General features: G+C 52.3%; 10 protein-coding genes across 10 annotated transcripts; 6 read left to right on the top strand and 4 right to left on the bottom strand.

Annotated features, from left to right (window-relative positions):
• Window positions 1–195: 195 nt before the first annotated feature.
• On the bottom strand, window positions 196–1,854 carry GT037_010557 (mfs general substrate transporter; the record flags this gene model as incomplete). The annotated part of the gene is made up of 2 exons (XM_038935604.1): window positions 196–1,588; window positions 1,658–1,854. The coding sequence occupies 2 exons, from the start codon at window positions 1,852–1,854 to the stop codon at window positions 196–198; spliced, it is 1,590 nt and encodes a 529-aa protein (XP_038781608.1).
• A 1,341-nt stretch (window positions 1,855–3,195) lies between these two features.
• On the top strand, window positions 3,196–4,365 carry GT037_010558 (uncharacterized protein; the record flags this gene model as incomplete). The annotated part of the gene is made up of 1 exon (XM_038935605.1): window positions 3,196–4,365. The coding sequence occupies one exon, from the start codon at window positions 3,196–3,198 to the stop codon at window positions 4,363–4,365; it is 1,170 nt and encodes a 389-aa protein (XP_038781609.1).
• Window positions 4,366–5,925: 1,560 nt separating this feature from the next.
• GT037_010559 (uncharacterized protein) lies at window positions 5,926–8,355 on the top strand (the record flags this gene model as incomplete). Its single annotated transcript, XM_038935606.1, has 2 exons — window positions 5,926–6,756; window positions 6,823–8,355. 2 exons carry the CDS (start codon window positions 5,926–5,928, stop codon window positions 8,353–8,355), a joined length of 2,364 nt encoding a protein of 787 aa, XP_038781610.1.
• An 873-nt stretch (window positions 8,356–9,228) lies between these two features.
• Window positions 9,229–10,311, top strand: GT037_010560 (uncharacterized protein; the record flags this gene model as incomplete). Its single annotated transcript, XM_038935607.1, has 1 exon — window positions 9,229–10,311. One exon carries the CDS (start codon window positions 9,229–9,231, stop codon window positions 10,309–10,311), a length of 1,083 nt encoding a protein of 360 aa, XP_038781611.1.
• A 432-nt stretch (window positions 10,312–10,743) lies between these two features.
• Window positions 10,744–15,829, bottom strand: GT037_010561 (uncharacterized protein; the record flags this gene model as incomplete). Its single annotated transcript, XM_038935608.1, has 8 exons — window positions 10,744–11,454; window positions 11,768–12,631; window positions 12,788–12,815; window positions 12,858–13,504; window positions 13,555–14,015; window positions 14,106–14,179; window positions 14,466–15,488; window positions 15,537–15,829. The coding sequence occupies 8 exons, from the start codon at window positions 15,827–15,829 to the stop codon at window positions 10,744–10,746; spliced, it is 4,101 nt and encodes a 1,366-aa protein (XP_038781612.1).
• A 432-nt stretch (window positions 15,830–16,261) lies between these two features.
• Window positions 16,262–16,703, top strand: GT037_010562 (trafficking protein particle complex subunit 4; the record flags this gene model as incomplete). Its single annotated transcript, XM_038935609.1, has 2 exons — window positions 16,262–16,314; window positions 16,364–16,703. 2 exons carry the CDS (start codon window positions 16,262–16,264, stop codon window positions 16,701–16,703), a joined length of 393 nt encoding a protein of 130 aa, XP_038781613.1.
• Window positions 16,704–17,150: 447 nt separating this feature from the next.
• On the bottom strand, window positions 17,151–18,145 carry GT037_010563 (26s proteasome non-atpase regulatory subunit 4; the record flags this gene model as incomplete). The annotated part of the gene is made up of 3 exons (XM_038935610.1): window positions 17,151–17,762; window positions 17,814–18,072; window positions 18,120–18,145. The coding sequence occupies 3 exons, from the start codon at window positions 18,143–18,145 to the stop codon at window positions 17,151–17,153; spliced, it is 897 nt and encodes a 298-aa protein (XP_038781614.1).
• Window positions 18,146–18,930: 785 nt separating this feature from the next.
• Window positions 18,931–19,602, top strand: GT037_010564 (uncharacterized protein; the record flags this gene model as incomplete). Its single annotated transcript, XM_038935611.1, has 1 exon — window positions 18,931–19,602. One exon carries the CDS (start codon window positions 18,931–18,933, stop codon window positions 19,600–19,602), a length of 672 nt encoding a protein of 223 aa, XP_038781615.1.
• Window positions 19,603–20,291: 689 nt separating this feature from the next.
• On the bottom strand, window positions 20,292–21,718 carry GT037_010565 (dhh phosphoesterase; the record flags this gene model as incomplete). Its single annotated transcript, XM_038935612.1, has 2 exons — window positions 20,292–20,632; window positions 20,695–21,718. 2 exons carry the CDS (start codon window positions 21,716–21,718, stop codon window positions 20,292–20,294), a joined length of 1,365 nt encoding a protein of 454 aa, XP_038781616.1.
• Window positions 21,719–22,594: 876 nt separating this feature from the next.
• On the top strand, window positions 22,595–24,575 carry GT037_010566 (uncharacterized protein; the record flags this gene model as incomplete). The annotated part of the gene is made up of 2 exons (XM_038935613.1): window positions 22,595–23,246; window positions 23,299–24,575. 2 exons carry the CDS (start codon window positions 22,595–22,597, stop codon window positions 24,573–24,575), a joined length of 1,929 nt encoding a protein of 642 aa, XP_038781617.1.
• Window positions 24,576–24,797: the final 222 nt, after the last annotated feature.

A 24,797-nucleotide genomic window follows, 5' to 3' on the forward strand; every position in this document is an offset into this window, starting at 1 on the left:
AGACAGACAACTGACCTATGGGTCAAGATACGATGACTTGCTATATACTCATACAACCCAAGAAGCAGAGTACTAAACTCAACACAAGGAGATAGATGAACAAGCACAAAAGAAAAGACAGACAAGAAAAATGAGATGATGAAACGACGCGCTACAAACATCAAGACATACAACAGGTGATGATACAGTGATCGATCAAACCTCCTCAACATCCTCAAGGCTAAACTGCTTCTCGGCATCAGCATCAAAGCATGTCTCCCAGCAGAGAACCTCGCTGGGGAAATCCTTCTCCACACTAGGGCGTTCGCGGACAAACCAGGCTAGTCCCGCACCGACGATACCGAAGAGTGCGAGGCAAGTCCAGAGAGCGAAGTTTGTTGTTTGTACGCTAAGATCGTCGCTGAAATAATAGCTTGTGCCACTGACTGCAACGGCAAAAGCCTTGAAGAGACTGCCAATCTGCATCATACCGACAACGGTGCCGGCTGAGAAAGCATCTGGTGTGGTGTTGAGGACGAGCAGAGAAACGACAACGTTTGCGCCACCGGTGAGGAGGTGTTGGGTGAAGATTGAAAGAGCGGAAATGACGGGTTCAAGACCGGAGCAGGTGACGACAATGGCGAGGATGGGAGTGAGGACATAGGTAGCGGGTAGGAGGGCGGAGACGGAGCGGTAAAGTTTGACAAGACCGTATTTCGACGTCGCGTAAGGAATGGCGTAGTAGAGGACCATGCCTGCAATGCCGCGGACACCGAGAACGACGATACTGAGCCAGTCGCACGAGATGCCCATGCCGCCTTGGTCTGTGCTGCTGTGTCCGAGGTGGGGAAGGACAACGTCGAAAGTCGATGCGTGGAGCGAGAGGAGACAGAAGGAGGAGAGAAGGACCATAAGAGATGGGGCCTGGAGGAACTGGGAGATAGTGATGGGTTCGGGGCGAGCAAAGTCGACGAGGGTGATGTTTGTGTCTTCTGAGTCGCGGCGGAGGAAGGCAGCTTTCTCGCAGTCCATGTCGACTGAGTCTGCGGAGCGATCGTTGTGGTGAGGGAGCGTTTCCTTGAGGCAGATGCTTGCCGTGAGCGCAATGGCGAACAAGACGGCTCCGCAAGCTAGCTCAGAGCCCAGGGTTGGAAAGTCTTGCCAGACCATGTTGTAGGCTTGTAGGCTTTCCGAGACCATGAGCTGCATGATCGGGCCCATGGAGCCGCCCAGAGAGATAGTAGGTAGCCGGGCGACGTTCTTCGCCCTCTCCTCTGCCGATGTGCTCAGATCTCCAATCATGGTCAGGGTTGTGCATACAATCGCCGAGCTAACCATGCCGGCGACAAAGCGAAAAATTGTACAGCTGACGAGACTGGTTGCGAAGCCCATGCTCAAGCAGCATGCGAACATACTCCAGAGCCCAATGAGCGTGACGCGCCTTCTTCCCATACGGTCGGCAAGGTATCCCCAGAATAGACCCGTTGTTCCGCCAAATGCGTATGCGCAGTCGAGTATACTTCGGAGGTAGGACGAGGAGAGAGTGCCGCAGTAGTCGGAAGACGAGAGGAGCATCTGGAGCTGTGGTTGGAGGCTTGAAGCCATGATGCTGTATAGCATGTCAGCATAAGTCGGAACAGACGGGTCTTGCCATTCGAGATCAGGTAGTAGAACTTACGCCTCAGCGAGAAAGATAAGGTACACAAGCATCAGCTGCGACCATCGCGACTTGTCCGCACCGTCTGGCGCGTTTTGCATCTCCATCTCTTCCTCTACATCCAGATCCTCCTCTTCCTCAACCATGGCCACCTTATCATACTTACCCAAGTCCTTGACCGGTATTAAAGACCTCGTCCTTCTGTGGAAACCCAACATCTTGCAAAAACTCAAACGATCAATCCGAAAAACTCGGCTGAAAACACTTCAAATGTGCGATAACGCGTTTATCGCAGGAGAGAGCGTGTGCAGGCACGAACCAGCGTAACCTGTAGAGAGATTGTAACGGCCACGACGGGACCTAAAGGTAAGATAGAGAGTGACAGGAAAGACTGGTCAAGGGAGCGACGAAAGACTCGCCTCGAAAGAGAGAGGGTTGACAGTCAGAACGACAACGGCGGCAACAGCATCGCGAGGGGTTTGAGCTTGACGGGGCTCTTGAAACGGAACTATACTGACTGGCGTCTCATTGGCGATCAGCCCATCCCAAAGTTTAAACGCTAGTACCATTGGAGCTAAGCCCCTGAGCCTGGAGCCACATGAGGTCACACGCAGACGGTTCGTTGCTCCTGATCCACTGTAAGCGGAAACCTGCAGCGGTCCTATTTTCAGGTCCCATCTTTTGTGGTCTTTGCTTCGACATTCGTTTTTGACCACCACCAAGATTCTTTGTCCGAAGCAACGTGATGCGCAAAAATATATGTCGTCGTGTCATTAGCCGCGTTCCGCGAAGAAGAACTCGACATGACTGACTGCACGAGCGACTGGAGTATTCCACGTTCTGATTCATCCATGGCTCCATCGCGCAGATCACGGTGGCCATGAGTTCTGGATTCGGTGATTTGAGTGGAAAGAGCATGGCGTATTGACCTAGTTTTGAAGGAACTAGTGAATCACCGTTCTTCTTGGTAGCGAGAGCCATAAAATCTATACTCTATATAATATAAAGCCTCTCCATATCTCGCTGGAGAGAAATATCGAGGTGGTACTATAGTCGTCTATAGAGGCTGACGATTCAAAAGGAATTATGACCGGGATTACGTCTAGATTTCTTACTACGACCTGAATGGTTTATTCACCAATCGAAACAAGTGTATTGGGTAGTGAATATAGCTATATAGTGTCAAAGGTTGTGATACCTAGTCGAGTTAAAATACTCCTCCGCATTGCGGGTCGTCAAGGTCCTGGAACCCACAGTCCCGCGATTGCGACCAGGAGCTCGTCGGGAGGTAAGAATAAGCCCAATCAAACTCGGTCTCTATTGCAACACCACATGCGAAACAAGGACGAGCCCAAACGTATGTTAGACCTCGAGCTCGACAGTGAGAAATATAGTGGAACATTTGCCGTTGGCGCCGTGGTTCAATATGTGAACAATTCGAAGTTTCCAACGATCTCGGCCACGGCGTTCACTTATCACAAAACATCCGACGATATATTCTCAAAAGCCATGATTCTCATTACTGGATATTGCCAGATCTCGCACAGACCCAGTCAGCCATGGCGACTCGTCCACGCCCTGGCCAACCCTCTGTCCTCACTCCCTACGATCGGAACTTCGCCAGGCCAGCAACTTTGAAAGGATGTCCTACAAGAAAAACATCTCTGTCGAGTCAGAAACAGCAGACAAGGTATTCTATACATGGAGTGTCTCCATCACCTAAGGGAACCCCGACAAGATGTTCTTCCCCAGTGGCGTCTCCTCTACGCGAAGTAGACTCTATAGGAATTCCTACACCATGCAATTCTCCGTTGAGTGTAGTAGACTTGACAGAATGTTCTACACCAAGCGCATCTCCGTTGAGCCAAACAGACTCAACAAAATATCCTTCGCCTAAAGGCACATCTACGCCAGTCTTTCATCCGTACAACTCGCATCCCTTCAGGCCACAAATTCCGGTAGGGCATCCTTCACGGGGAGAATTTGAAGAAATCCAAACCATCATTGCGCCATACTGGCACATCTTCAACCTTGTACTTGAATATGAACCAAGACTTCGCGTTCACCTTGAAATCAACCCGTCACCTGGACTGGGCGATCCCATCGTCATCTACGAGAGTGAGTATCCACCGATACATGGGAGATTGATACAAGCATACGGTCCCGCTGTTTATGATCCTTGGATCAGTCCAGACATGCGAAGGGGGTCTAATAAGTTTAATCACTGCGACTTCAGCATCCGTGTCTTCTTATACATGCTCGAGCCATTTCTGAGCCGTGTCAACGCTAGGATAACCTGGCTCTCGGTGGTAGCAAAACCGTATTGGGTCATCTACTGGAAACATTATCAACCGTATTCAGAAGTCCGTCATAGCGTCTTCAACATCGAAACTCGGTCCGGCGACGAGTACATTGCAGACTTTACGATTGAGCAATTTGGCTACTCAAGCGAGTGTTGGTTGATGGGCAAGAGTGAGTACGAGAAGCAGTGTACTATGGGTATCAGAATGCGGCAACCGAGATCTGAAGAGGTCGACGAGGCGCGGCGAGGCGAGGTTAAGTTTTGGCATAAGAAAGCACAGGCTATATGGATGGTTTGCCAAATAATGCATTATTATGGATTGGGTTTCATGGACGATGTGATGTTCGTTAGGTGGTTGGAGTTTTGGGTGAAAGACGTTTCTTTGTATATGTGGCAAAGACAACCGGCTTACCAACCGATTCAATGACGGATAATGAAGCGATTCTACTTTCGAAGCACGAACATCCAGTCTAGAGTGGGGGGAGATGGCTGCTCCGGGGTGGTGTATGTAGATGAACACTCGTCATTGCGTACTTTTGCAAAAGAAACGAGCAGCATTGTATTCCGAGATGAGAGGAGCATCTCGCAAAGAGACAAATAGATCGAATGTAAGTTGGTAGGGCGGCAAGGGCGTCCACGCTTCTGTGTCCGGCTTTTGTCCGCAGCGAGTCGTGAGATAGGGTAGAATCCAACACCTGGGCGTGGCAAAGCTACGTAAAGTATGAGACAACCTCACGCCTATACTTAGTCCCAGAGTACCCCGCCATGGATCTTATAACTGGAACTCCCTCAATATCGATATACCTCTCACGCCTGCATGCGCAGCCCTAACATCACATGCATGTTGACGACGTGTTTCTGGCCCCCACGATTCCGGTGAAAGGCGTCCTGTACTACTCGCCCAATGGAAGGATGTGGCATACGTATGTGCCGACATCCAGAACATCACGACACGGTGGATTGCGCAACGACGGAATAGTGGGTATGACGGCGTGCGCATCTGTGCAATTCCAGGGAGCGGGGACGGCGGCTTTATCAATAGCGACGCCTTAGTTGTCTTAGTTGCTGGTCCACCAGAAGTGGTGAGGAAGGCGAAATGGCTCCATCCATGCACAGCCCTGTCGCCCTTTGCAAGCCTCCACCCATAGGGCGCCTTATGCCATCAACCAGTGATAAGCGTGCGCTAGCAGCCGTTCCTGCGCTTCTTAGGGTTGACCGGTTTCTTGCAAGGGTCTAGTCACCGCTGGATTGGAGCCAATTCTCGCAGTCTTCTGGTGGTTCCGTGTCTATCACCATAGAAGGGTTCGCGGTGAAGGACACAATAAGTTTGGCGCTCGATTCCTGCGCCCACGCGTATGCCAGAAACGCGGCAAAGGTGCAAGTGACGGATTGGCTGACGTTGTGCCGATGGACGAATAATGGCATGTCGCTCGTATTCATGATCCGAGCAGGGGCTGACTGCGCGGAACGTCAAGTGTCCGTGCACTGCTGCCTGGAGTTGGACTCCACTCACTGGAGGAAGCGACGACATCCCGTTCCTTCCCTCTTGAACCACCTACTCCCCCCCAGCCCGCGCTCCTCGATATCTCTTCTTGCTTCAAATCCCAATCCTCAGGCCTCCCTTCCTCCTCGTCTTTTTGCACCGCAGACCCGCCGCCCTTGTGCATCTTTTGCCGCTCGCCGCCCGTCTTACTCCACGTGCTGCGCCTTCCTATATACCAGCACTTCTCCTCCGACACTCGACAAGAGGACTCAGCGCCCTTTACCCTCTCTCTGCATCGCTCTCATCACTCCAGCCTATCATTTGTTAGCTTCCGCGGCCGCAAAGGTTCCATTATCCCCGGTCAATGAAAACGTGATCTGGGCTTGGATAACCACTCACACTTGGTCCTTTTGGTTCGCCGGGTTTGGGGAATCGTGCAGTCCGTGACTCACCTGAGGCCGCCTTTCCCACTTCAACCGGTACTACGACCAGTCATAGCTCAACATGTCTGCACCCCACGACCAGAACCGTCATCCCCGCCGCCGTCCTCTTAAGGGCTCCGCCTCCCCTCTCAGCACCCATGGCATGCAGCTCCGGAAGAGCGGTACTTTCTCGTCGCCAACCCACATATCGTCCGACATCTGCGACGTCGACAAATACTTTATGCCCCGTCGCTCACCGACCAGCACTGAGCGACTAGAGGAGCTAGTCAACGACTCCATCCAAGACCCTAGCGTGCGTCGCGTCACCAACCTGCTCAAGGACTTCGAGGCGAGGGTCGCTGGCCATAAGAGCGCTGCTGCCGGCTCTGACCTTCTCAACGACCCGGAGGTTCTTCCCGTCCCGAGCTTCGTCCTCGACAGCACCTCATTGGACCACACCCCAATGGACATTGACATAAAGCCTACTGCAGCTCAACGCAGCCCCCACGACCACGCTTCTGACAGCGGTCTGGGTTCGAGCATCAGTGGATCGAAATACGGTAAGGAGTCACCGCAGCTACCCGTCTTGGAAGAGAACGCCCCGCATTCTAACATATATAAAGACGAGATTCGCACTCAGCGCTCCAGCGTTCGTGAATCCATCAGCACCTCAATCAGCTCAACACACTCGGCTGTCACCAGGTCCTTTTCCGCACTCGGTTCTCCAGAGGAGGATCACGTGCTTGGCGAGCACACGTGCAAGCAGATTCACGACTTCATTGTCAAGCCCATCCTTGCTGAGGAGTCTCTCAAAGACTTTCACTCGCTTGTCAAGGACGTTCCCCGACGCATAGGTGAGAAGAACATCCGAAACCTCCGTGATCTCGAGAAGACCCTCATATTCCTCGCACCGGTAAGTGGAACCACCCGTTGTCTTTCTCAAAGTGCAGTAGCTTATTGCATTTTTCGTGGTTTAAAGGAGCTGTCGGCTACCCCGGACTCGTACACTCGTTTTTGCGAACGATCAATCCAACTCTTGGCTACGACTGTCCAGTACATTTCCGAACAAGATCAGCGACTACCAACCGACCGCCCTTATACTGACGGCTACTTCCTCGATTTGATGGAACAGATTAGACGATACGCTTCAATCATGGCTGCTACAAGAGAAAAAGAATCCAAGGGCGAGGACCTAGACGACATGGATTACTCACGGTATGACCGCGCCGCCGGCTTTCTATTCGCACGCACTAATCAAATGGTCCATAGCGATGAGAAGATCACCCTCCGTGGTGGCATTAGCCACAACGGCCGTCCCGTCGAGCTAGTCCGGGAGAAGAACGGAAAGGTTATGCCTATCTCAGAAGATGCCTCAAAAGCCTTCAGGATCAAGCGCCGTCTCTCGGACGCCTCCGAGGACAGTATGGACGAGGATGAAGTCACCCGCTCCATGGCGCGCCGTCGTAAGTCCGAGAAGCCAGGAGATGTAATGCACATTTGCCGTGACTGCAAGAAGGAGTTCAAGCGACCATCCGATCTGACCAAGCACGAGAAGACCCACTCTCGCCCGTGGAAGTGCTCTGAGAAGAACTGCAAGTACTTCGATCTGGGCTGGCCAACTGAGAAGGAACGTGACAGGCATATGAACGACAAGCACTCTGCTGCTCCTGCCCAGTACAAGTGTCTCTACCCACCATGCTCGTACGCCTCAAAGCGTGAGTCCAACTGCAAGCAGCACATGGAGAAGGCTCATGGCTGGGAGTACGTTCGTTCCAAGAGCAATGGTCGCAAGAAGGGTCCTACTGGCAGCGAGAACAGCCCCACTACTCCTCTTACTCCTTTCATTGGCACACCAATGTCAGCGACCATGACTACACCCATCACACCGTTCATCCCATCGCCACAAGTGCCCATGATCGACAACTTTGACTTCTATGGCGTCAACACGCCAGCTTTGAGCCACCAGGGTTTCCAGGATGACTTCCGCCGTGACTCGATCACAACCAACGGCTCCCACTTCACCTACTCATCTGGACATTCGCCCGTTGAGCCCACATCCTTTGTTGATGCTGTGACCCCAGAAGATACTCACATCAACCACAACGACATCTACAACGCCTGTGACCTGAACGCAAATTTCAACACGGGTTTCCAGCAGCCAACCCCAATGAGCACGGCGTTTGACTACGCGCCATTGCCATTCACAACCAGCAGCACGATGAATGGGCTCCCACACCTATCACCATTGGCTCAGCCCGACGTTACTCTCTTCTCACCACACATGGATGAGGGCTTCAGTGGTGACATGGACATGACCATGCAGGGCTTCAGTCGCCCCACTGAGGACTTCACGTTGTTCGATACCGCGCCGCCTAGCCAGATGGCGTTCAACAACACGTCCAATTTCTTCCCCGATTTCAACCAGCTTGGGGGGCAATTCGACAACTTGTACGCCGAGCCCACTACTACGTTGGATGATTTGACCTTTATGGGCTATGGAAACCCGCAGTAATTTCCGCACTATATTGTATACGATTAGTGGGCACTTGTATAGCCGTCTTTCTCATCTTGTACTTTTACAGAAGGAGTAATCTTCCATTGAGCGGGCGTCTGGACACTTGTTTTTCTGAACAGCTATTACGACTGTTATGACAAGAGGAGGAAATGAGGAAGATATATATGGGCACGTATTCACGGCCTGGCCTTTTCTTCGCTCTGCCATACTGGTATGGCATCATGGTTGCCTCGTACAGAACAGAACAGAAACTCCACAAAAAAACAAAGGATCTTTGTTTGATACGGGTTTTCTCTTTTCCTCTCATTTCTTTCCTCTAGCGACTGATTTCGATCTCCCCCCTACCTCCTTCTTTCTGGCCGCTCATTTACGGAGTCTCAAGGCTGTGGTAGAGATCATCAGATAGTGTAGGATAGATAGAAATAAGAAACATGGTGGAAAGGAAATCGCTGTTTTCGTCCGGTGTTATCAGAAGTGCAATGTCAAAGTCCACCCAGCTTTCTTCACAATCCCGGTAAGCATCGATCTAGTCGCTGATAATCACGCGACCGTGCACGAGAGGTGGACAACCTTTTAGTACGTCCGCTTAAACGTTCACCCTTTGCAGACAGCATCCAAACAAGACACGGAAGACTTGGGATCCAACTTTGGATAATCTTTGTGCCGGACTGTGCCGGTAGCTTTTCGGACGTGATAGTGACTGAACTGTACATTGAAGCTGACGACGTGCCAAGGTCATGTAATGAGAGAAGACCACAGCGCGCAATGGTAATTAGCCTTGAGATGTGTTATATAAGATGGGGTAATCGTCATATCTCTTGTTTCAGTACATTCGTTCTTTCTCCTATCACAGAAATAGGTTTCTGAACCATGATCTCTCGTGGTATCATCACTGCCCTCAGCACTGCGTGCCTCGCTGGCGCATTCGCTCCCGGCCTCGAAGTGGTCTACGATCTGGATCTAGCAACTCAAGGCATCGCATTCTCAGCTGAGGGACGTAAGTTCCTAATGCAAAGATACTCTCTTACCGATCCTCCACGAGCAGTCGAGCTTCTAGACGACAACTCTACAGTGCTCTACCCTAACGCCGAATGGAATTCCTACAATTCGAGCGACAGTACTTCGGATCCAGCGAAGACCTTTGTCAGTCTCGACGGCGCCCGCATCGGGCCTGATGGACGCTACTGGCTCGTCGATGGAGGATCTCAGGGCCTCAATCACTCCACAAAGTTAATCGGCATCAACCTTTCCAACGACACGGTGGACAAGCTTTACTACCTCGACGACATTAAAACCTCCAGCAGTGGCATTGACGACGTGCGATTCGGACCCTCCGGCGATGTCGCATACTTGAGCGATACAGCTGGAGCACTACTTGTCCTCAACATGACGACGGGAGAGGGCGTGCGGGTACTAGCCAACGATCCGACAGCAGTCGCATGGTTCCCGATGATGTACAACCATACTCTTGTTCCAGGCTACGGTGCTGCTGGAAGCACACTCGCGGTCGGACTCGATCAGATGGAAGTTTCGCCAGATGGCATGTGGTTGTACTACCAGCCTTGTAATGGCGGCTTGTTCAAGATCAAGACCGCCTTGGTTGATGCGGCTTTGACTAATTCTACTCTGGCTGCTAGTCTGGGTGACTATACTGAGGCGGTTGCACTGACTCCCAGCACGGGCGGTAGTACGATTGACGGGGATGGCAACCTATACTTCAGTGATACCACATTGCTTGCCATCTGGAAGGTAACCCCCGAGGGCTATGCTTCTATCTTGGTCCAGGATGATGCGCTCGTTTGGACAGATCAGATGTGGGTCACTGCCGATAAGAAGCTTTGGCTGCCAGCTTCGCAGATGCGACCAGGGGCAGACGGACTCATGGCTCCAAGCCCCAATTACATATTCACTTTTCCCATCGATGCAGGGCCGTCTCCAATCGACCATGCTTAGCTCGACCGATAGCTTTTGTTTTCTAAAGTAGCACAGAGATGTGTTAGTAATGCATAAGTGTTTATCCAAATTTGGCATACCTACGGAAGACGTATAGCGCCAGCGGGATGGTCTCACTAAGGCGTGGATTTGGAAGTGGGTCTCAAGTTCGCAACAAAGCTGAGAATAGACACGCAATACACTCATTACTCATGCTTTAAATTCATCTAGCAAGCTACATCGTTGTGGGTGATATACTACAAGTGGGTTTTCGAAGACAGTCTATATCTCAACTGATTGCCACCCAAGGATACCAGGATCATACAGAGCGACGAACTATTCGCAACTTCCCCGGCTATATAAACAGTCATTCTCAAGTAGAGTATTCCGCAACTATTTTAGACTGAAAGAGGACTTGGATACGTGTATGGTCGTTAGTTTCGTCAAATAACTTCAATCAACATCTTCCGATGGTATCTCACATTCCAGCCCGTTGTCACCTGGTTTCCCCTTGTCACTGACACCCCCATTCAAAACATCCTCACCTTCTAAATTCCCCATCCCAGCTTCAAGCACCTCAAACCTTTCCAGTAGCCCAACATCCCACCCTTGGAACTTCTTCGCAGTCGGGGGCAACAACCTCTGACTCCTTTCAAGCGCCCCTTTCAGCTCCCCATACAACTCCTCAGGAAACTCCACGTCCTCTACCTGTGCACTCTCTGGTTCTCCAGGCTTCAAAGCCTGCCAGGTCTGCTTCTGGTAGAAAATCTTCATCGTACGTGTGGGATCGAGGCGACCAGGCGTGGGTATGGAAGAAGAGAAGAGAAGGTCCGGGGTAAATACCCAGACCAGGAGGGAAGGTATGGGTTCAGTTTCTTCAGAGGGGTTGGAGGGAGGTGGGTGAGGGGTGTGAATGTGAAATTTGCGAAGGCCGGTGTTGTCGATTAGGTGGAGAAGACGGGCTGTTATCCATTTCTGAACTGTGTAGGTAGTCGGAGAGGTGGATGACGTGGATGTTGTGGATGGGGACGTGGATCTTACGCCAGTGGCCCACTTTCGTATGCGCCAGCCGGAGGTAGCAGGATCCTGGGTGCCGATCGTGTGGTTGCAATGTGCGCATTGGATCAGGTCTGCCGGCAGCTCTGCTTCTTTTTTGGAAGACATCTGTGTCATATCAGTACGAATGGACGACTCGAAACAAACATAGACAACAGTATAGATGAAATGTAGCCTTGGCTAAACCTGCCAATCCCAAGGGTCTAAGGGTATAGAGACAGTGAAACGCCAGGCCGTCAACTCAACAGCGCCGGTAACCCATCAACCCGAGGAAGAGGATACATCCGGAGCAGAGAGCACGTGTATGAACATGTTGTTTTAGGGAGCTTGTATCGACGATGATGCCACTGGAAAGGCGAGTTCGCCTTCTTTGCGCCCATTTTTACGAGAACGATGGAATAAAAGGAAAGGTATAGCTTACCTGTGCACCATCACAGTCCTGCTCCGCCAGTAAGAAACTCGCCAAATCAACAAAGCCTACCCCGTCTACAGCCTGCAAGCGATTGGCAGCTGCATACCCCTTCTGCCCAATAATCTCATCGTGACTGTGATCATGCAAGTGATGCTCATCCGGCTTGTGGCAATGCCAAAAGTCCATCATCTCAGCCCAATTCTCATTCGGTAGATCTTTCCACTGCCGAATCTTCCCCTTGGCTACAATCACGCCTTCACAGCTCTTACAAGTAAGCTCCACATCTTGTGCATCGTTGAGTGAGGCGCCATCCCATGGCACAATATTGGCTTGTCGGTCCTCACGTTGCAGTGCGCCCAGGAGGTCGCTTCCTTCACGCTCTTCTAGTTGAAGACGTAGTGTGAGTTCCTTGGTTGGGGGTTGCGATGGAAGTTCGAGCGCAGCCTCGCCTCCACCCTCGATGTTGACAGGCAGACGTATCGACGCAGACTGGCCTTCGTGCGACACTGTGATGTAAGACCCGTCGCTCGACAGCTTCGCATCAGTTGAGCGCGAGAAATTCGTGCGCAGCGAGGCGAAAAGCGTGACAGTACGTATATGCAGCAGGAGCTCTGCATACAGCGTTATAGAAGTCTCGTTGGGCGACATGGGCCGCGCGTTGTCCTCATCGCTCTGGAGGAGGTTTGGCGCGTGTATTTCGGGGGGTTCAGGCGGCGGTGGCTTGGGATTCATCAGGTCTTTGATCGCTGCAGGAGAGAGGCCGAGAGCTGCGTATGCTGACTCGGGAAGTAGCGGGCGCGACATACTTCTTCGTGATTGCGCGCCATGTTGGCGGGGTGAAGGGGAACGTGGGGTTGGGAAAGTGCGATGGAGCTACGACGCGCGAACGACGAAGTTGACTTAATCGGGAGTGGGTCTTTGGGGAGGTTCTAGCCACATCTGGAGGTCCACAACAGTGTACTCATCTTTGCATCTTCCAGGAGGGAGCTGCTGAGTGACGTGTGATTACATTATACCAAGACTACATACGGCCTGCAATATAGGAATGAACTTGTCTCTAACCGACCTGAGCTCAACGCGTTCCCACGCATAGGTCTACTGGCCCTTCTTCTCGCCAGCCTTCTTGTCCTGCTCTAGAATATACTGTACGCCCCTCTTGACGCCCTCATCGAGGGTGACAAGTGGCTCATACCCTAACCGCTGCCTCGCCTTGTTGATGCTGTGGTATTTCGACATGCTGCTGTATTTGACCTGAGCCCTGGTCAAGCTAGGCTTCTTCCCCAAGAGCCAGAAAATGTTCTCCAGGATTGCACCAACAGTCCATGCGAAGTCGGCACTGAGATGCCACACGCTGCTCAACGGTGTCTGGTCACCTGCTTCGTGCCATACCGAGCGTGCAAAATCCCAAAAGTATACGGGCTGGCCGTTCGTGATGAAGAATGCTTCGCCGTCGACGCGCTCGGTGTCTAGGGGAATGCTGGGCAGGCGTCTGTGGGTATGGAGCAGTGCGATAGCAGCGAGGACATGTCCGTATGCGACGTTCTCAACGTACGTGAAGTCGAACATGTTGTTGTTCTCACCAACTTGGAACTTGGTCTTTCCTGTCTTGTACGCGTTGACCATCTTAGGGAGCAGTTGTACATCGCCTTCGCCGAAGATACCGGCAGGGCGGATGGCGCAGGTCAGGAAGCTAGGGTCGTTTTCAGGGCTGCGGTTGGCTTGGAGGACGGCTGTCTCTGCGTATGCCTGAGAACCAAGTCAGCGAAGAAGACGAGATAATGCTGTAGTATGCTTACCTTTGTGGTTGTATAGTACTCAGGCTGGGCATCGCCAGTAACAAGTGGCCATCTCTCGTCCGCGTTGATGAGCTCAGTTTCATGGTCGAGGATAACACTCGCTGAGCTTGTATACACAAATGCCTTGACCCCAGCTTCTTGCGCAGCTTTCAGCAGAACCTTGGTTCCGCCAACATTGACCTTCTCGTGAATCTCAGGCTTCAGGTCGAAGTGCGGAGATGCTGTGTGGATGACCGCATTGGGCTTCACCTCAGAGAACAGCGCCTCCATGGCCGCAGCGTCTGTGATGTCGCCATCGTGGTAGGATACGTTCGGGCTGGAGTTGCGATTCGAGTTGGTTCGTAGATCGAGAACTGCGACTTGTGTCTGGGGGTGACGGTTGACAATGAAGCTGACAATGTGGCTTCCGAGAAAGCCGCAACCGCCAACGACAAGCACCTTTCCGAGCGATTGGATCGTGTCTGAGTTGTTCGGCATGTTTAGCGATGGTACGATGGTGCAATTGGGGTGCGACGATCAGAGAGTTGTTTTGCGGAGAGAGATGAACCGACATAAGTCCGGGGGCCTGGGTTCAGGGTCCCGGCGGCCAAACTTTGCGCGTAAAGCGCCGTATGCACGGGCGAATCTCACATGTCAAACGTCAAGCATAGATGAATTCAACTTTTGCTATCACGCCTCAATGAAATAGCATGTCATTGATGACTAACGCCGTTACCGATGCTGTTGTGCCCAGAATTCCCACTGAACGCCAAATAATGCAAGCCAGGACCACGGGGTCGGACTTGGGGTATCATGTAATATCATGTCTGATGAAGTCGGCCGTTATATCATTACTCCACCTGGTTCCTCCTAGAAACAGTTCCTACACGGCTGTCAGCGAGCATCCTAGCTTCACTTGACCATGAACTTACTCAGCACTGTCTTGTGCAGACCGCCTTAGTTTGCGGTTGTAGAGCTTCTTCTCCTCTGGTGTACCCCAGAAGAGCTTCGCAGCCTCAGGGTTCACCAGCGTGCGTGGGTCGTATGCAGGCGATTCCTCCTCGATAGCAGCAATGATGGCCTCGATGTGTGACCGCATGTCATCCTTACGGGCAGCGTCGTAGCAGAGAATGCCATCAGGTGACACGCGATGATGGTAGAGGACTGGTGTCTCGAACCTCACGCGAGGTAGGACCTCAGGAAACTTCGGGCTAATGTACAGCATGATTCTAAACATGCCACCGTCAAGGTTGGTCATAGGCCTGCCAAAGAGGACCAGCTGCCACACGAATGGATTTTTGTCCACTAGGTCAAGGTCCAGTGTGACGGCGTCTTGCTTCTTGTACTTCTCAATGATCTGCTCATACTGGCGCTGGAGATTATTGGCGATGCTCATCTCCTTCCTAACAGCGGCCATTCCCTCAGCAGCCCAAGCCTCCATCTCCTTGTTAAGGGTCTCGAAGATCTTTACGAGCCGCTCTCGGAGTTGTGTGTACTGGAATGTACCCTCCATTGCGTTGCCTGGTCCCTCGAAGGGCATCTTCTCGAATCGTTCACCATCCTTGTTCTTCTTCGCCGCCTCATCTACACGAGCCAGATACGACTGGTAGTACCACAGGAAGCGTCGCTTGCAGAGGTCCTTGAAGGGTTCAAACGGCGCGTCGTCCCTGCTAGACTGATAGTCCTCTTCCGCATTGTACACGGTTGGGCCCGACCTCCCCCAGCTGATGCCCAGGTACTCTTCAAGCCGGTCTATGACTGATATGCGTAAGGATTCGTGACGGATCTTGTCAACGTATGCCTCCTGGTTCTTCTTGTCGTAGTCTGAGTTGGCGTCCTCGAAACCAGGCTCGTTCTCATATGGGTTACTGGACATGAGGCTCTGGATAGAGATGAGGATAGATTCGAGTCCCTGGGCAGATGACCACTCTTCCCCACGCTCTCCTCGCCATGTGCTACGTCTTGTTAGCGTATACCCAAATCGAGTGCTTCCCGCAACCTACCCAAGGATTGACAGGCACACCTTCCCACCCGCATAGATATTGGGGTTGAAACGCGTGCGCCCACCATGTGTAGTGATAGCCGTCACACTCGGCGCCTTTGTTGGGTAGTCTCGGGTGAACTTGACAGCGAATTCGAAGAAGCCAAACTCGTATGGGGTGTCAGGTGGGCCGATGATTAGTGCCCGCACATGGCGCACGTCGATATCGCGACAGGCTACAGCTATGGAGAGGTCGGAGCCACGCTGGATCTCGCCCAGTTCGCGGGTAATTCTCAGAATGCTCTGGTTCGACATGGTGTCGCGGACGTCTCCCGGCTGCGGTTTGGAGAGTTGAGTTCGCGGGGTATGGGAAGCTCAACAGTCCGCGTAGGCCGGGCTGATAATTTTGAGCGGGTGTGGGTGTCGTTGTACGGTATGGATCTCGTGGAGAAATAATGGGCGGGTCAAGTGTTGTAAAAGGGCAAGCAAACAATGGTTGCCCAGCTGTCAAGGCGGGTGCTGTGGAGTCCTGAGGGGCAGAACCCCGTCACCGCTTACGGGACACGAGCCGCAACACCACGCTGCCTAGACTTCCGTGATAGTTTGTTCTTCCAGTTGACAAGATGTAATGAAGCGCTTTGTAGTCTTCCTTATCGCTGGCTAATACTGTGGTGTAGGGTGGTGTTCGCGCTGTTCATAATCAGCAAGTCTGGCGGCCTCATCTACAATCGAGAGTTCCACACGGGCATGAGCAAGCTTACTAGCAATGACTACCTCATGCTTGCTGGATCGTTCCATGGGTAATATGCAGTTTGCCCGAGTCGGAATATTCCACTGACCAGCATCTAGAATGCATGCCATAACAGCGCAGCTCTCTCCAGTCCCACCTGTCCGCGCGCCTCCTCCGTCCACCGCGACGCCCAACCTCCAGACATTCCCTGTCCGCGCAACTGGTATCGAAGTCCTGGAAAGCTCGCACTTCCGTATTCAATGTTTCCAAACGCAAACCGGTGTCAAATTCCTCCTCTTCACAGAGCCCCAGCAACCGAACGTAGACACGATGATGAAGAAGATATATGAACTATACGCAGACTATGTCATGAAGAACCCGTTCTACACTGTGGAGATGCCGGTCCGATGTGAGAAATTCGATCGAGGGCTGGATGGTTTTGTAAAGGTCAGGGGATGAGCAAGAGTTCGCAAGAAACATGATACCATGAAAAGGAGAGGAAAGACAGAAAGCAGAGCAACGTACAGGGCAGCATGGAAAGCATCCTGTTGCGACATGTGTTATAAGAGTGCCACAAATCGGAAGCACTATGGGTAAACTCGTTGCATAGCTCCAGAGCCGTACTGCTGAGTCTGAGGCATGCACGATGGCTTCAGAGGTTTCAATAGAGAGGCGTAGCCACCCTTCCTGGGGAACCCAGGCTATTCGAGTGTGAGAGGTATACCGTAGAAGACGTCACTTCCGTAATCCAGTCAACAGAGACTAGTATTCATTATTTGCTTCATTTATTCATCCATGCCATGCGGTAGACGCCAGCTCTAGTCATACAGTAGACGCCGTGAATGCTCTGCCCATCTTGAAGCTTCGAGGGCCATCCCCTCCTAGCTGCACTATGTGCGCGCTAGCTTATGCCGTGTCCATCTTGTCTGCGTCGTCATCCTTCTTGTCCTTACTGCCACTTCCGCTTGGCTGACCTTGATTGTCTAGCAGCGGCTGCTTCTCGTCACCCTCAGCGACTGGCTCAAGCTCTGACTTGCCTTCGGCGGCCTCCTTGGTCTTCTTGTCCTTTTCCTGCCGTGCTTTCTCTTCCTCAAAAGACATTCTTAGCGCCAATGCGAGCTCGGGGTCAACCGATGGATCTACGCCGAACTCGAAGTCATTGCCGCCTGATGGACCGCCACCTCCACCTCCAGAACCGCTGTCACCTCCAGTATTGGATGCACCCTCTCCACCAACAATAGGCGTGGTGATCAACGAGTCACTAAGCAGGTTCGCGCTTGGCGGGATGGTAGCAAGGTAGGAACCTTCGGCGCTTTGTACGTTGTCGCTGAAGGCCTGGAGTTTCCGCGTGGTGTCGTCGCTTAGCTCGCCGAATGCGATGATGTCGATGCTAATACCGCTTTTCTTCATCTTCTTTGCCAACTTGATCAGGTTCTTCTCGTCTTCTTCGATGGGGCTGCAGTTGAACATGACTATCCGCTGCTTCTGCGACTTGTTCTGCCTGTGCTTGAGGGCCAACTGTAACACTCATTAGCTCGGGCATCTTTCCAAGGTTTCCGGATATCATACAGCCGCGACGTTGATGCCCGTCACAAAGTGCGAGCTGCCCTTTATCTTTGTCCGGTGCAGACCGTCCAACACCTTGCCAATGTCCGTTGTCAGGGTCGTGAGGATCTCCGGTGTGTTGCCTCCCATGCTCATAAGACCGACGGAAGACTCTGGATTTGCACCAGTCTTTGCGGAGAAGATCATGTTCACGGCGTCCTGTTGTGCTTCCCATCGCGAGGGTACATAATCGCCATTTCGACTAGCTTCGCTGTTGTCAACGCTGTTCGAGTTAGCATAGGATCGCTAAATCAGTGAGAGCAGCCGTACACTATCATGGAAGCTTCTAACACCATCTTGCAAATCGGTTGTATGTGGGGTTGAGGTGATTGTTTGGGTAGTTGCTCGGATCGACGGTAACGTTATGATGCTGAGCTCAAGGTCGCCGCAACGGAGGACGGAGGCTGGCCATCGAACCGCCGAGATCACGTGCAAGTCTGACCGCGACTGCGGGAGGCCGTGCGGAAGCAAGGGTGAGCCGACTCAGATGGCGTTTGCGACACCTGTAAACTGACTCGCGCAATTCAACATTGAATATTACTCCATTTCTCAAGCGTTGCGTTGCAATTATTGTTGCGCAGACTGCCATATAATTAAGATGTTCGTGCTCGCCTCGCAAATGACTTGTTACGATGATGCAGGCGCTATGCTGAAATGATCGGGTGCCCTTGGCGCGCTGTCGTAAAGACAGACCTCAGACCCTCCATCCTTCCTTCCTCACACATCCCACTCGAGAATCTGAAGCTGCGACCAACACTACCCGCAACTACACCAAAACTGCTCAGAAACTCTCCGAAACTGCCGCAAAAGCATCAGAAAGTCTCAAGAAGTCTCTTGCACTACTCTGTTCTTCTCCCCAGTTTACTAGTCGCGCCTTTTCTCGCGTTGTTTACTGTTCTTCACAACTCTCAACTTTCGGAAGCTGCAACCCTCTTCCACCATCACCACACCTGAGCTGCTCAGAACCCGTTAGGAGTTCTTCGAAAGTATCAACAAGTCTTTCCTGCTTGCTGCCATTCCTCTTTACCGCCAATACCCATATCACCGCTGTCGACGCGTTGTCCACCACTACAACGCGACTATGAACAACATCCAAGACGGACTCACAGCTGAGGCGAAAGCCAACATGCTAGCCAACCTCCAGCTCGAAATCAACTCACGCAAAGAGAAGTTGCGAGCGCAATGCGATGCACAATGCGCCAGTCTGCAGTCGCGCCTGGAGAGACGCGTCAACCGCATCCCTACCGTGACGCGACAAACCACGCTACTTGATCTCCTCAAGGCATCCGCGCCAGCGCAACCAAATGCCGCGCCTGCTCCAGTGATCAAGGCCACCGTCACCAAGAAAACATCTGCGTCTGCGCCGGCACCTGCCACACGCAAGACACGCACCGCTCCTCCCACAAACCCCAGTTCATCTGCCGCAGCAACCTCATCACCCGACAACAGGCGCGTCAAGCCTGCCCCAAAAACGACCAAACCAACACCTGGCTACGCCAAGGCGACGCAGACAACGCGCACCAAGAAACGCAGCAGCGACGAGATGTCCGGAACAGACAAGGAGAACGCAGAGATGCAAGTACCCAAGAAGCGCACAAGGGCACCAGTCCAGAAACCAGCGTCCGCAGCTCCCACAACTCGTGCAACCCGCGCAGCATCCCGCACCAAAACGACTAAATCACACGTCTTGTCGCCTAAGACCAATACCGCCAATGTCAGGAAGCCAGCTGCGCGTAGCGCCCGTCCTAGGTAGCGCCCTTAGGCGGACATCGATTACTACAGCATTGATTACACGGCATCGATTGTGTTTGGCGTTTGATACCCTCTCGTTATTGCATTTAAGCGGCGTTGAAGGGAGTTTTTGGATTTTGGCTGTCACCTCCGCCCTGGCTTGAATGAAGGGCTCTGTTGATTGAAGCCGCCCACAAGAGCAGGCTCTCACGGGGTTCCCGAACACAGCCGGATGGAGGTACAAGCAGATTCGATGTTTCTTGTACATGGCTTCTTTTTGTTTTCCTGTTGAAATTGGCAGTTTGGCTTGGTAGTAGTATAACGATGAAGCTCAAGTAGCGTAGACAATGATGAATAATGATCGATACTTGACCTTGTAGTTTATGCTTGCGATGACTACTCGTGAACCCGGTCCCAAAAGCTTGTGGCATGCACTGGAGGTTGAAGCATACAGCAGCGCCAGGTACTCCCAGTGTGTTAGCGCAGGTTATCCCGAATATATCCTGGGCACATTTTCAGTTTGAGCCTGCTAACGCGGGTTACCGAATTAACAATTTCGATATTGTGACCAAGTCAAACTTGGGATGGATACATAGAAGCCCGATTCAAATGAGATAGCGAGATGCGTTGTAGCTAAAAGCATACATCAACCTTTGTTCCTTCAGGCAGCTGAGATGGACCAACACGTATGTCTCTAGGATAAATTGTCATTTAGTCCCACTTCATGACTGCTTCCTCAACAATTGGCCTGATGACCTTCCTACCCGCACCACTCTTATGCGTCCACACCATCTGTCTCGGTGCCAGCTCATCCGCGCGATGCCATGGCTGGAAATCAATACCCTCCTCGTTGTTCTCCAACGCCTCCTTGACTGTCTTGAACAGCGAATCCGCTTGGTCCTGATCGATACGTACGTCGTCACGGACAGTCAGGACGACTTCGCGTATCTTCTCCTTCTCGCCGTCTTTGTAGTGTTTCTTATATTTGTTGAGTGTGATAGCGATGTCGACGCCGGCTTCAGCGGTCCAGGCGGCGTGGACGGCGAACCAGTCTGAGGGTGTGTTAGTTGAGTCGTGCATCAAGAGTTGCTGAAGGTGGATTTAAAGGACTAACCAAAGAGTTCTGCAAAGTCCGTCTTGAGAATCTGTTCGTCCATCGAGTAAGGAACAGATGCGAAGCCAATGCTCACAGTAGGTGTACGCGGCGAAGGAGTATCAATGATATCGCCCTTCCAGTCCCGACGCAACAAATCGCGAAGACCGAGGTTATCAATGTCCTTTTGCGCTTCACTCAACTCGTCGTCTAGGTCTTCCATTACGTCTTCTAGGCTGTCCTTTTTCCAGTTGCTGCGTGCAAGAACGCGCTTGGAAACTGCAATGTCGGTTTTGGTAGTCTTTTTACCAGTCAAGCCGCCAGAGTCGATGGCGATGGCGCTGAGAACCAGCTCGAGGAGTTCGTGCGGCATGTGGTATTCTTGGTCCAACTGCTCGAGCTCGTCGAGCATTTGGCGAGCTACAAGCGTGGTGCAACTTGCTACTACTTCGAAGACACGGGGTTCAGCGTCAGGAGCTGTACCGCGGTCTTTGTGGTGGTCGAAGATGCTGAGAATCTTTGCTTCGCTCCATTTCCGTAATGGGCTGCCATGGTCGACTAGGACGATGCCCTTGAGCTTCTTACCGAGAGTCTCAGGGTCTTCGGGCAGTTCGTCGAGCGTTAATAGATCCTCGTGGCCGGGCGTCATCTGCGAGTTGTCCAGAGCCAGTCTATTCTCTGGCCTCAAATCCAGCGCATGCGACGGAGTCTGGAGAAGTGCAATTGCTTTAATGGGGTTCGACGTGTTTTGGGACGAATGCTCGAGATGGTATGCCCAAGTCAGCGCCGCCGTCATGGAATCCAAATCACCACCTTCATTGCCCTGTACAATCACCCATTCTGACTCCTTGCCGGCTTGCCAGTCGATCAAAAACTCCTTCTTTGTGGCGCGACTCCATTCGCTGAAGTGGCCCACTCCGAGTGTTTTGACAAGATGCTTGGACGCGTCGAGAACTGCTTGTTGGGGCGCGCTGCGCTGGGGCATTGCGACGACGACGCGGCTGGCTGCCAGGAAGGCCGGTACGAGGGCGCGGATGGCCTTCATTGTAAAGAAACAAGTGCGATGATAGTACTAAGATGAAGATTACTGTGTAAGACCAAAGTCACCATCTCTCAGGTACGGATGCGCCCAGGATCCACAGCTACGTCAATGTTGGCCCGGGCGTGGCCAGCTGGGTCTCGTTTCAGCCCTATGGGGAACGGCTGTTGGGTCCAGACATATGGTCTTGAAAACCTGCCTGTAAGCGATTTTTGTTGAATTTAATAAGGAGAGCATAAACGAATGAAGGATAATGCAAATGAGGGTATCCACTGTTCCTATGCACAATCGAGTTGCACGCGCATCGCGACTAGTCAAATGCCATGCTGCCGCTCTGTTGCAGAGACTGGTCGCAGCTGACAGCTAAGTGTTCATCGCACACGGTGTGGGTGCTGTACAACAGATTATTAATACAAGTTGTATGCGCAGAGGTCAGCAACCCCAGATATGTCTGCACTCCGCAAAGATTGAGATATGACGTAATGTTTCACGGTGCGAGTTGCGGTCATGGAATGAATTCACAGTCCGCACCACTCGGATCTTTGCACGAGCCGTAGTAGCCGAAGCACTAAAAGACGGTTGGCTTTGAATCCGCACGAGCAGAAAGCTTGATTGTGTTTTCCGAGACCCCTCTCATGCCCTTATTCCTGAAAATCGTTATCATCGCCGTGCCAACGCGACTCTTTCCTATCATAGCGCGCGTCTAACCCTTTTGCTTGTGACGGATTGCGGAGACGCTGCTGACTGAACCATGAACTAAAGCCACGCCGGTCGCGGCCGGAATGCTGCACGCTTAGGAAGACACTACTTTTACCCCAACGCCTCAACGCTCACCCAAACTGATCCTTTTCCTGGGGTCCTCTCGTCGCAACCGCTGCCACGATGGATCAAGGTCAAGGTAAGCAGGGACGCCAGTTGGCGTCGTCGTCAACTTCGACCACTACCACCTCTGGTCCGCACACAACAACCACAACAACCTCGACCGCGCCTGGCCACGGCGTGACCGTGCAACATTTCGGGCCACAGTCCACCACAATCACACACCCTACCGTCACCACCATGACCCGCACACCGTCCGCCCAGCCCTCCATGTCTGACCTATACGCGCCTCCCTCAAATCCTGCCCAGCGCGTGCGCAGTTCGTCAATCCGTATACGAAGACCTTCGCATCAGCCAAGTCTGAATACTCCTCAAGCTACGCCCGATCCTGTCGCTGCGCCAGAGCCAATATCAGAATCCGACAACACATGGCAGGCTGGTCGAAGACGAAGTAGCTCCGAACCGCGCCCACCCCCACAGGCTATGTTCGCCGACGATAGTCTAAGACGCCAACTAACAGGTCCACACCTACAGCCTCTTTATGAGGATGGCGCAAACCCCTCCACCGGCAACGGACCGCCGCCTTCTCGAGGCCCTAGCAACGCGCGGAAAGGATTGACTCGTCAATCCTCCGCATTCCACATGAGGCGGAGTCAGAAAGACCCCAACCAGAACATGATGGGCCACAACGTTGTTGATGTGCTTGATGTCATTGGTTAGTACATTCCAACATGTTCCATGTTGATCGCGAGCTAACAAGACTTCAGATCCCGAAGTTTCTGCCCTTACTACGCTGAATAATGTTCAGAACTCGCTTTTCCTACCCAACTTGCCATGGCTTTACAACCGCCAACCTACATACGATCTTGGACAGACTACGTCGGACTCGTCGGATGAAGAGATGGGTACAGCCAGGGGTGCCGGACGCGGGGAAGACCAACTCCCCGAGATGACACAACAAGGCGAAGTAGAGCAAGCAGCGCGCGGAGGGCGCGGAACGTTACACAGAAACAACACAATCGACTCGAATCTTTCAACTCTGGAAGAGGGCGAGGGCCATCACTACGCTGTGCTGCCACACGGTGCTTCCTTGACAGGCTGGACTGACGAGGAAAAGGCAGCTTTGGACGATCACGTCCGACACCTTCTCCACTCCAGGCGCGCAAGATTCAAGCGGACTATGAAGGGGTTCGGACGTTATGTCCGCAATCCCCTTGGCTTTCTCGTTACCCTATACTTCTTCCTTATCACCTTCTGGGGGGCGGCATGGGTGCTCTTCCTTATCGGCTGGATTTATGTGGGTGACCGACAGGCCTACTTCGTCGAGATTGCCGACCAGGTCCTGACTGCCTTATTCTGTGTCGTTGGAATCACCATGTTCCCCTTCCGTATCGTCGACACCTACCACATGATCTTTGTTGCCAAATATGCACACAAGACCTGGGAAGTACGTAAGAAACGAGGACTACAGGAATTGAAAGACCATAATGAGCTACCAACCATGCCCCGATCAAGCGCGTGGGAAACGGGCGAGGCAGAACAAGAAGGCGTTGAAGCCCCTGTCCTCACCGCCCAAGAGCAAAAGAGGCTCGAATACCATCAAGGCAAGCTCGAGAAGTCACATACCTTTTACCGTCCCCACGAAACATACACACACCACGCCTTCTCCATCCGCCTCCTCATCGCCATCATTGTCCTTCTCGATTTCCACTCCATGTTCCAATGCGCACTTGGTGGTACAACCTGGGGAATCTACTACAAAGACCGCCCCAAGGAAGTCACCGCCATCATCCTGAGTTTCAGTCTTACCTGCAACATCACCGCTGGTATCATCATCGGCCGCGGCGATAAGCGCAGTCGCAAGAAGCTTGTCGTGGAACAAATCCTCCGCCAGGAAATGACGGAAGAAGCGCTCAAGAAACTACGAAAGGAGAGAGGTATCAAGGCCAAAGGACTCATGACGAAGAAGCAGAAAAAAGAGGTCAAGAAGGAATTGGTTGGTCCGAAGAAAAATCCGTTGGATACGATTTTGCATCGCGGGTAGCATACTTCCTTCTCTTTTCTTATTAAGTTGACGATGAAGATGATGGATAGATTGCATACTTTTTTTTAATTCTATACCCTTTTGGCGGCTTGCGAACGCCTTTTGTTCTTCGCAACGAATTTGCTCAATGGACCGCTGCTGTCGTATCTCAATTCTTCTGCACTTTCCGCTCTTGTCATCGCAGTGCTATTCATCTCGACTAGTCTGAAAGTACAATCGCGC

The sequence above is a fragment of the Alternaria burnsii genome (assembly GCF_013036055.1).
Source record: "Alternaria burnsii strain CBS107.38 chromosome Unknown 717, whole genome shotgun sequence".
Classification (NCBI taxonomy): Eukaryota; Fungi; Ascomycota; class Dothideomycetes; order Pleosporales; family Pleosporaceae; genus Alternaria; species Alternaria burnsii.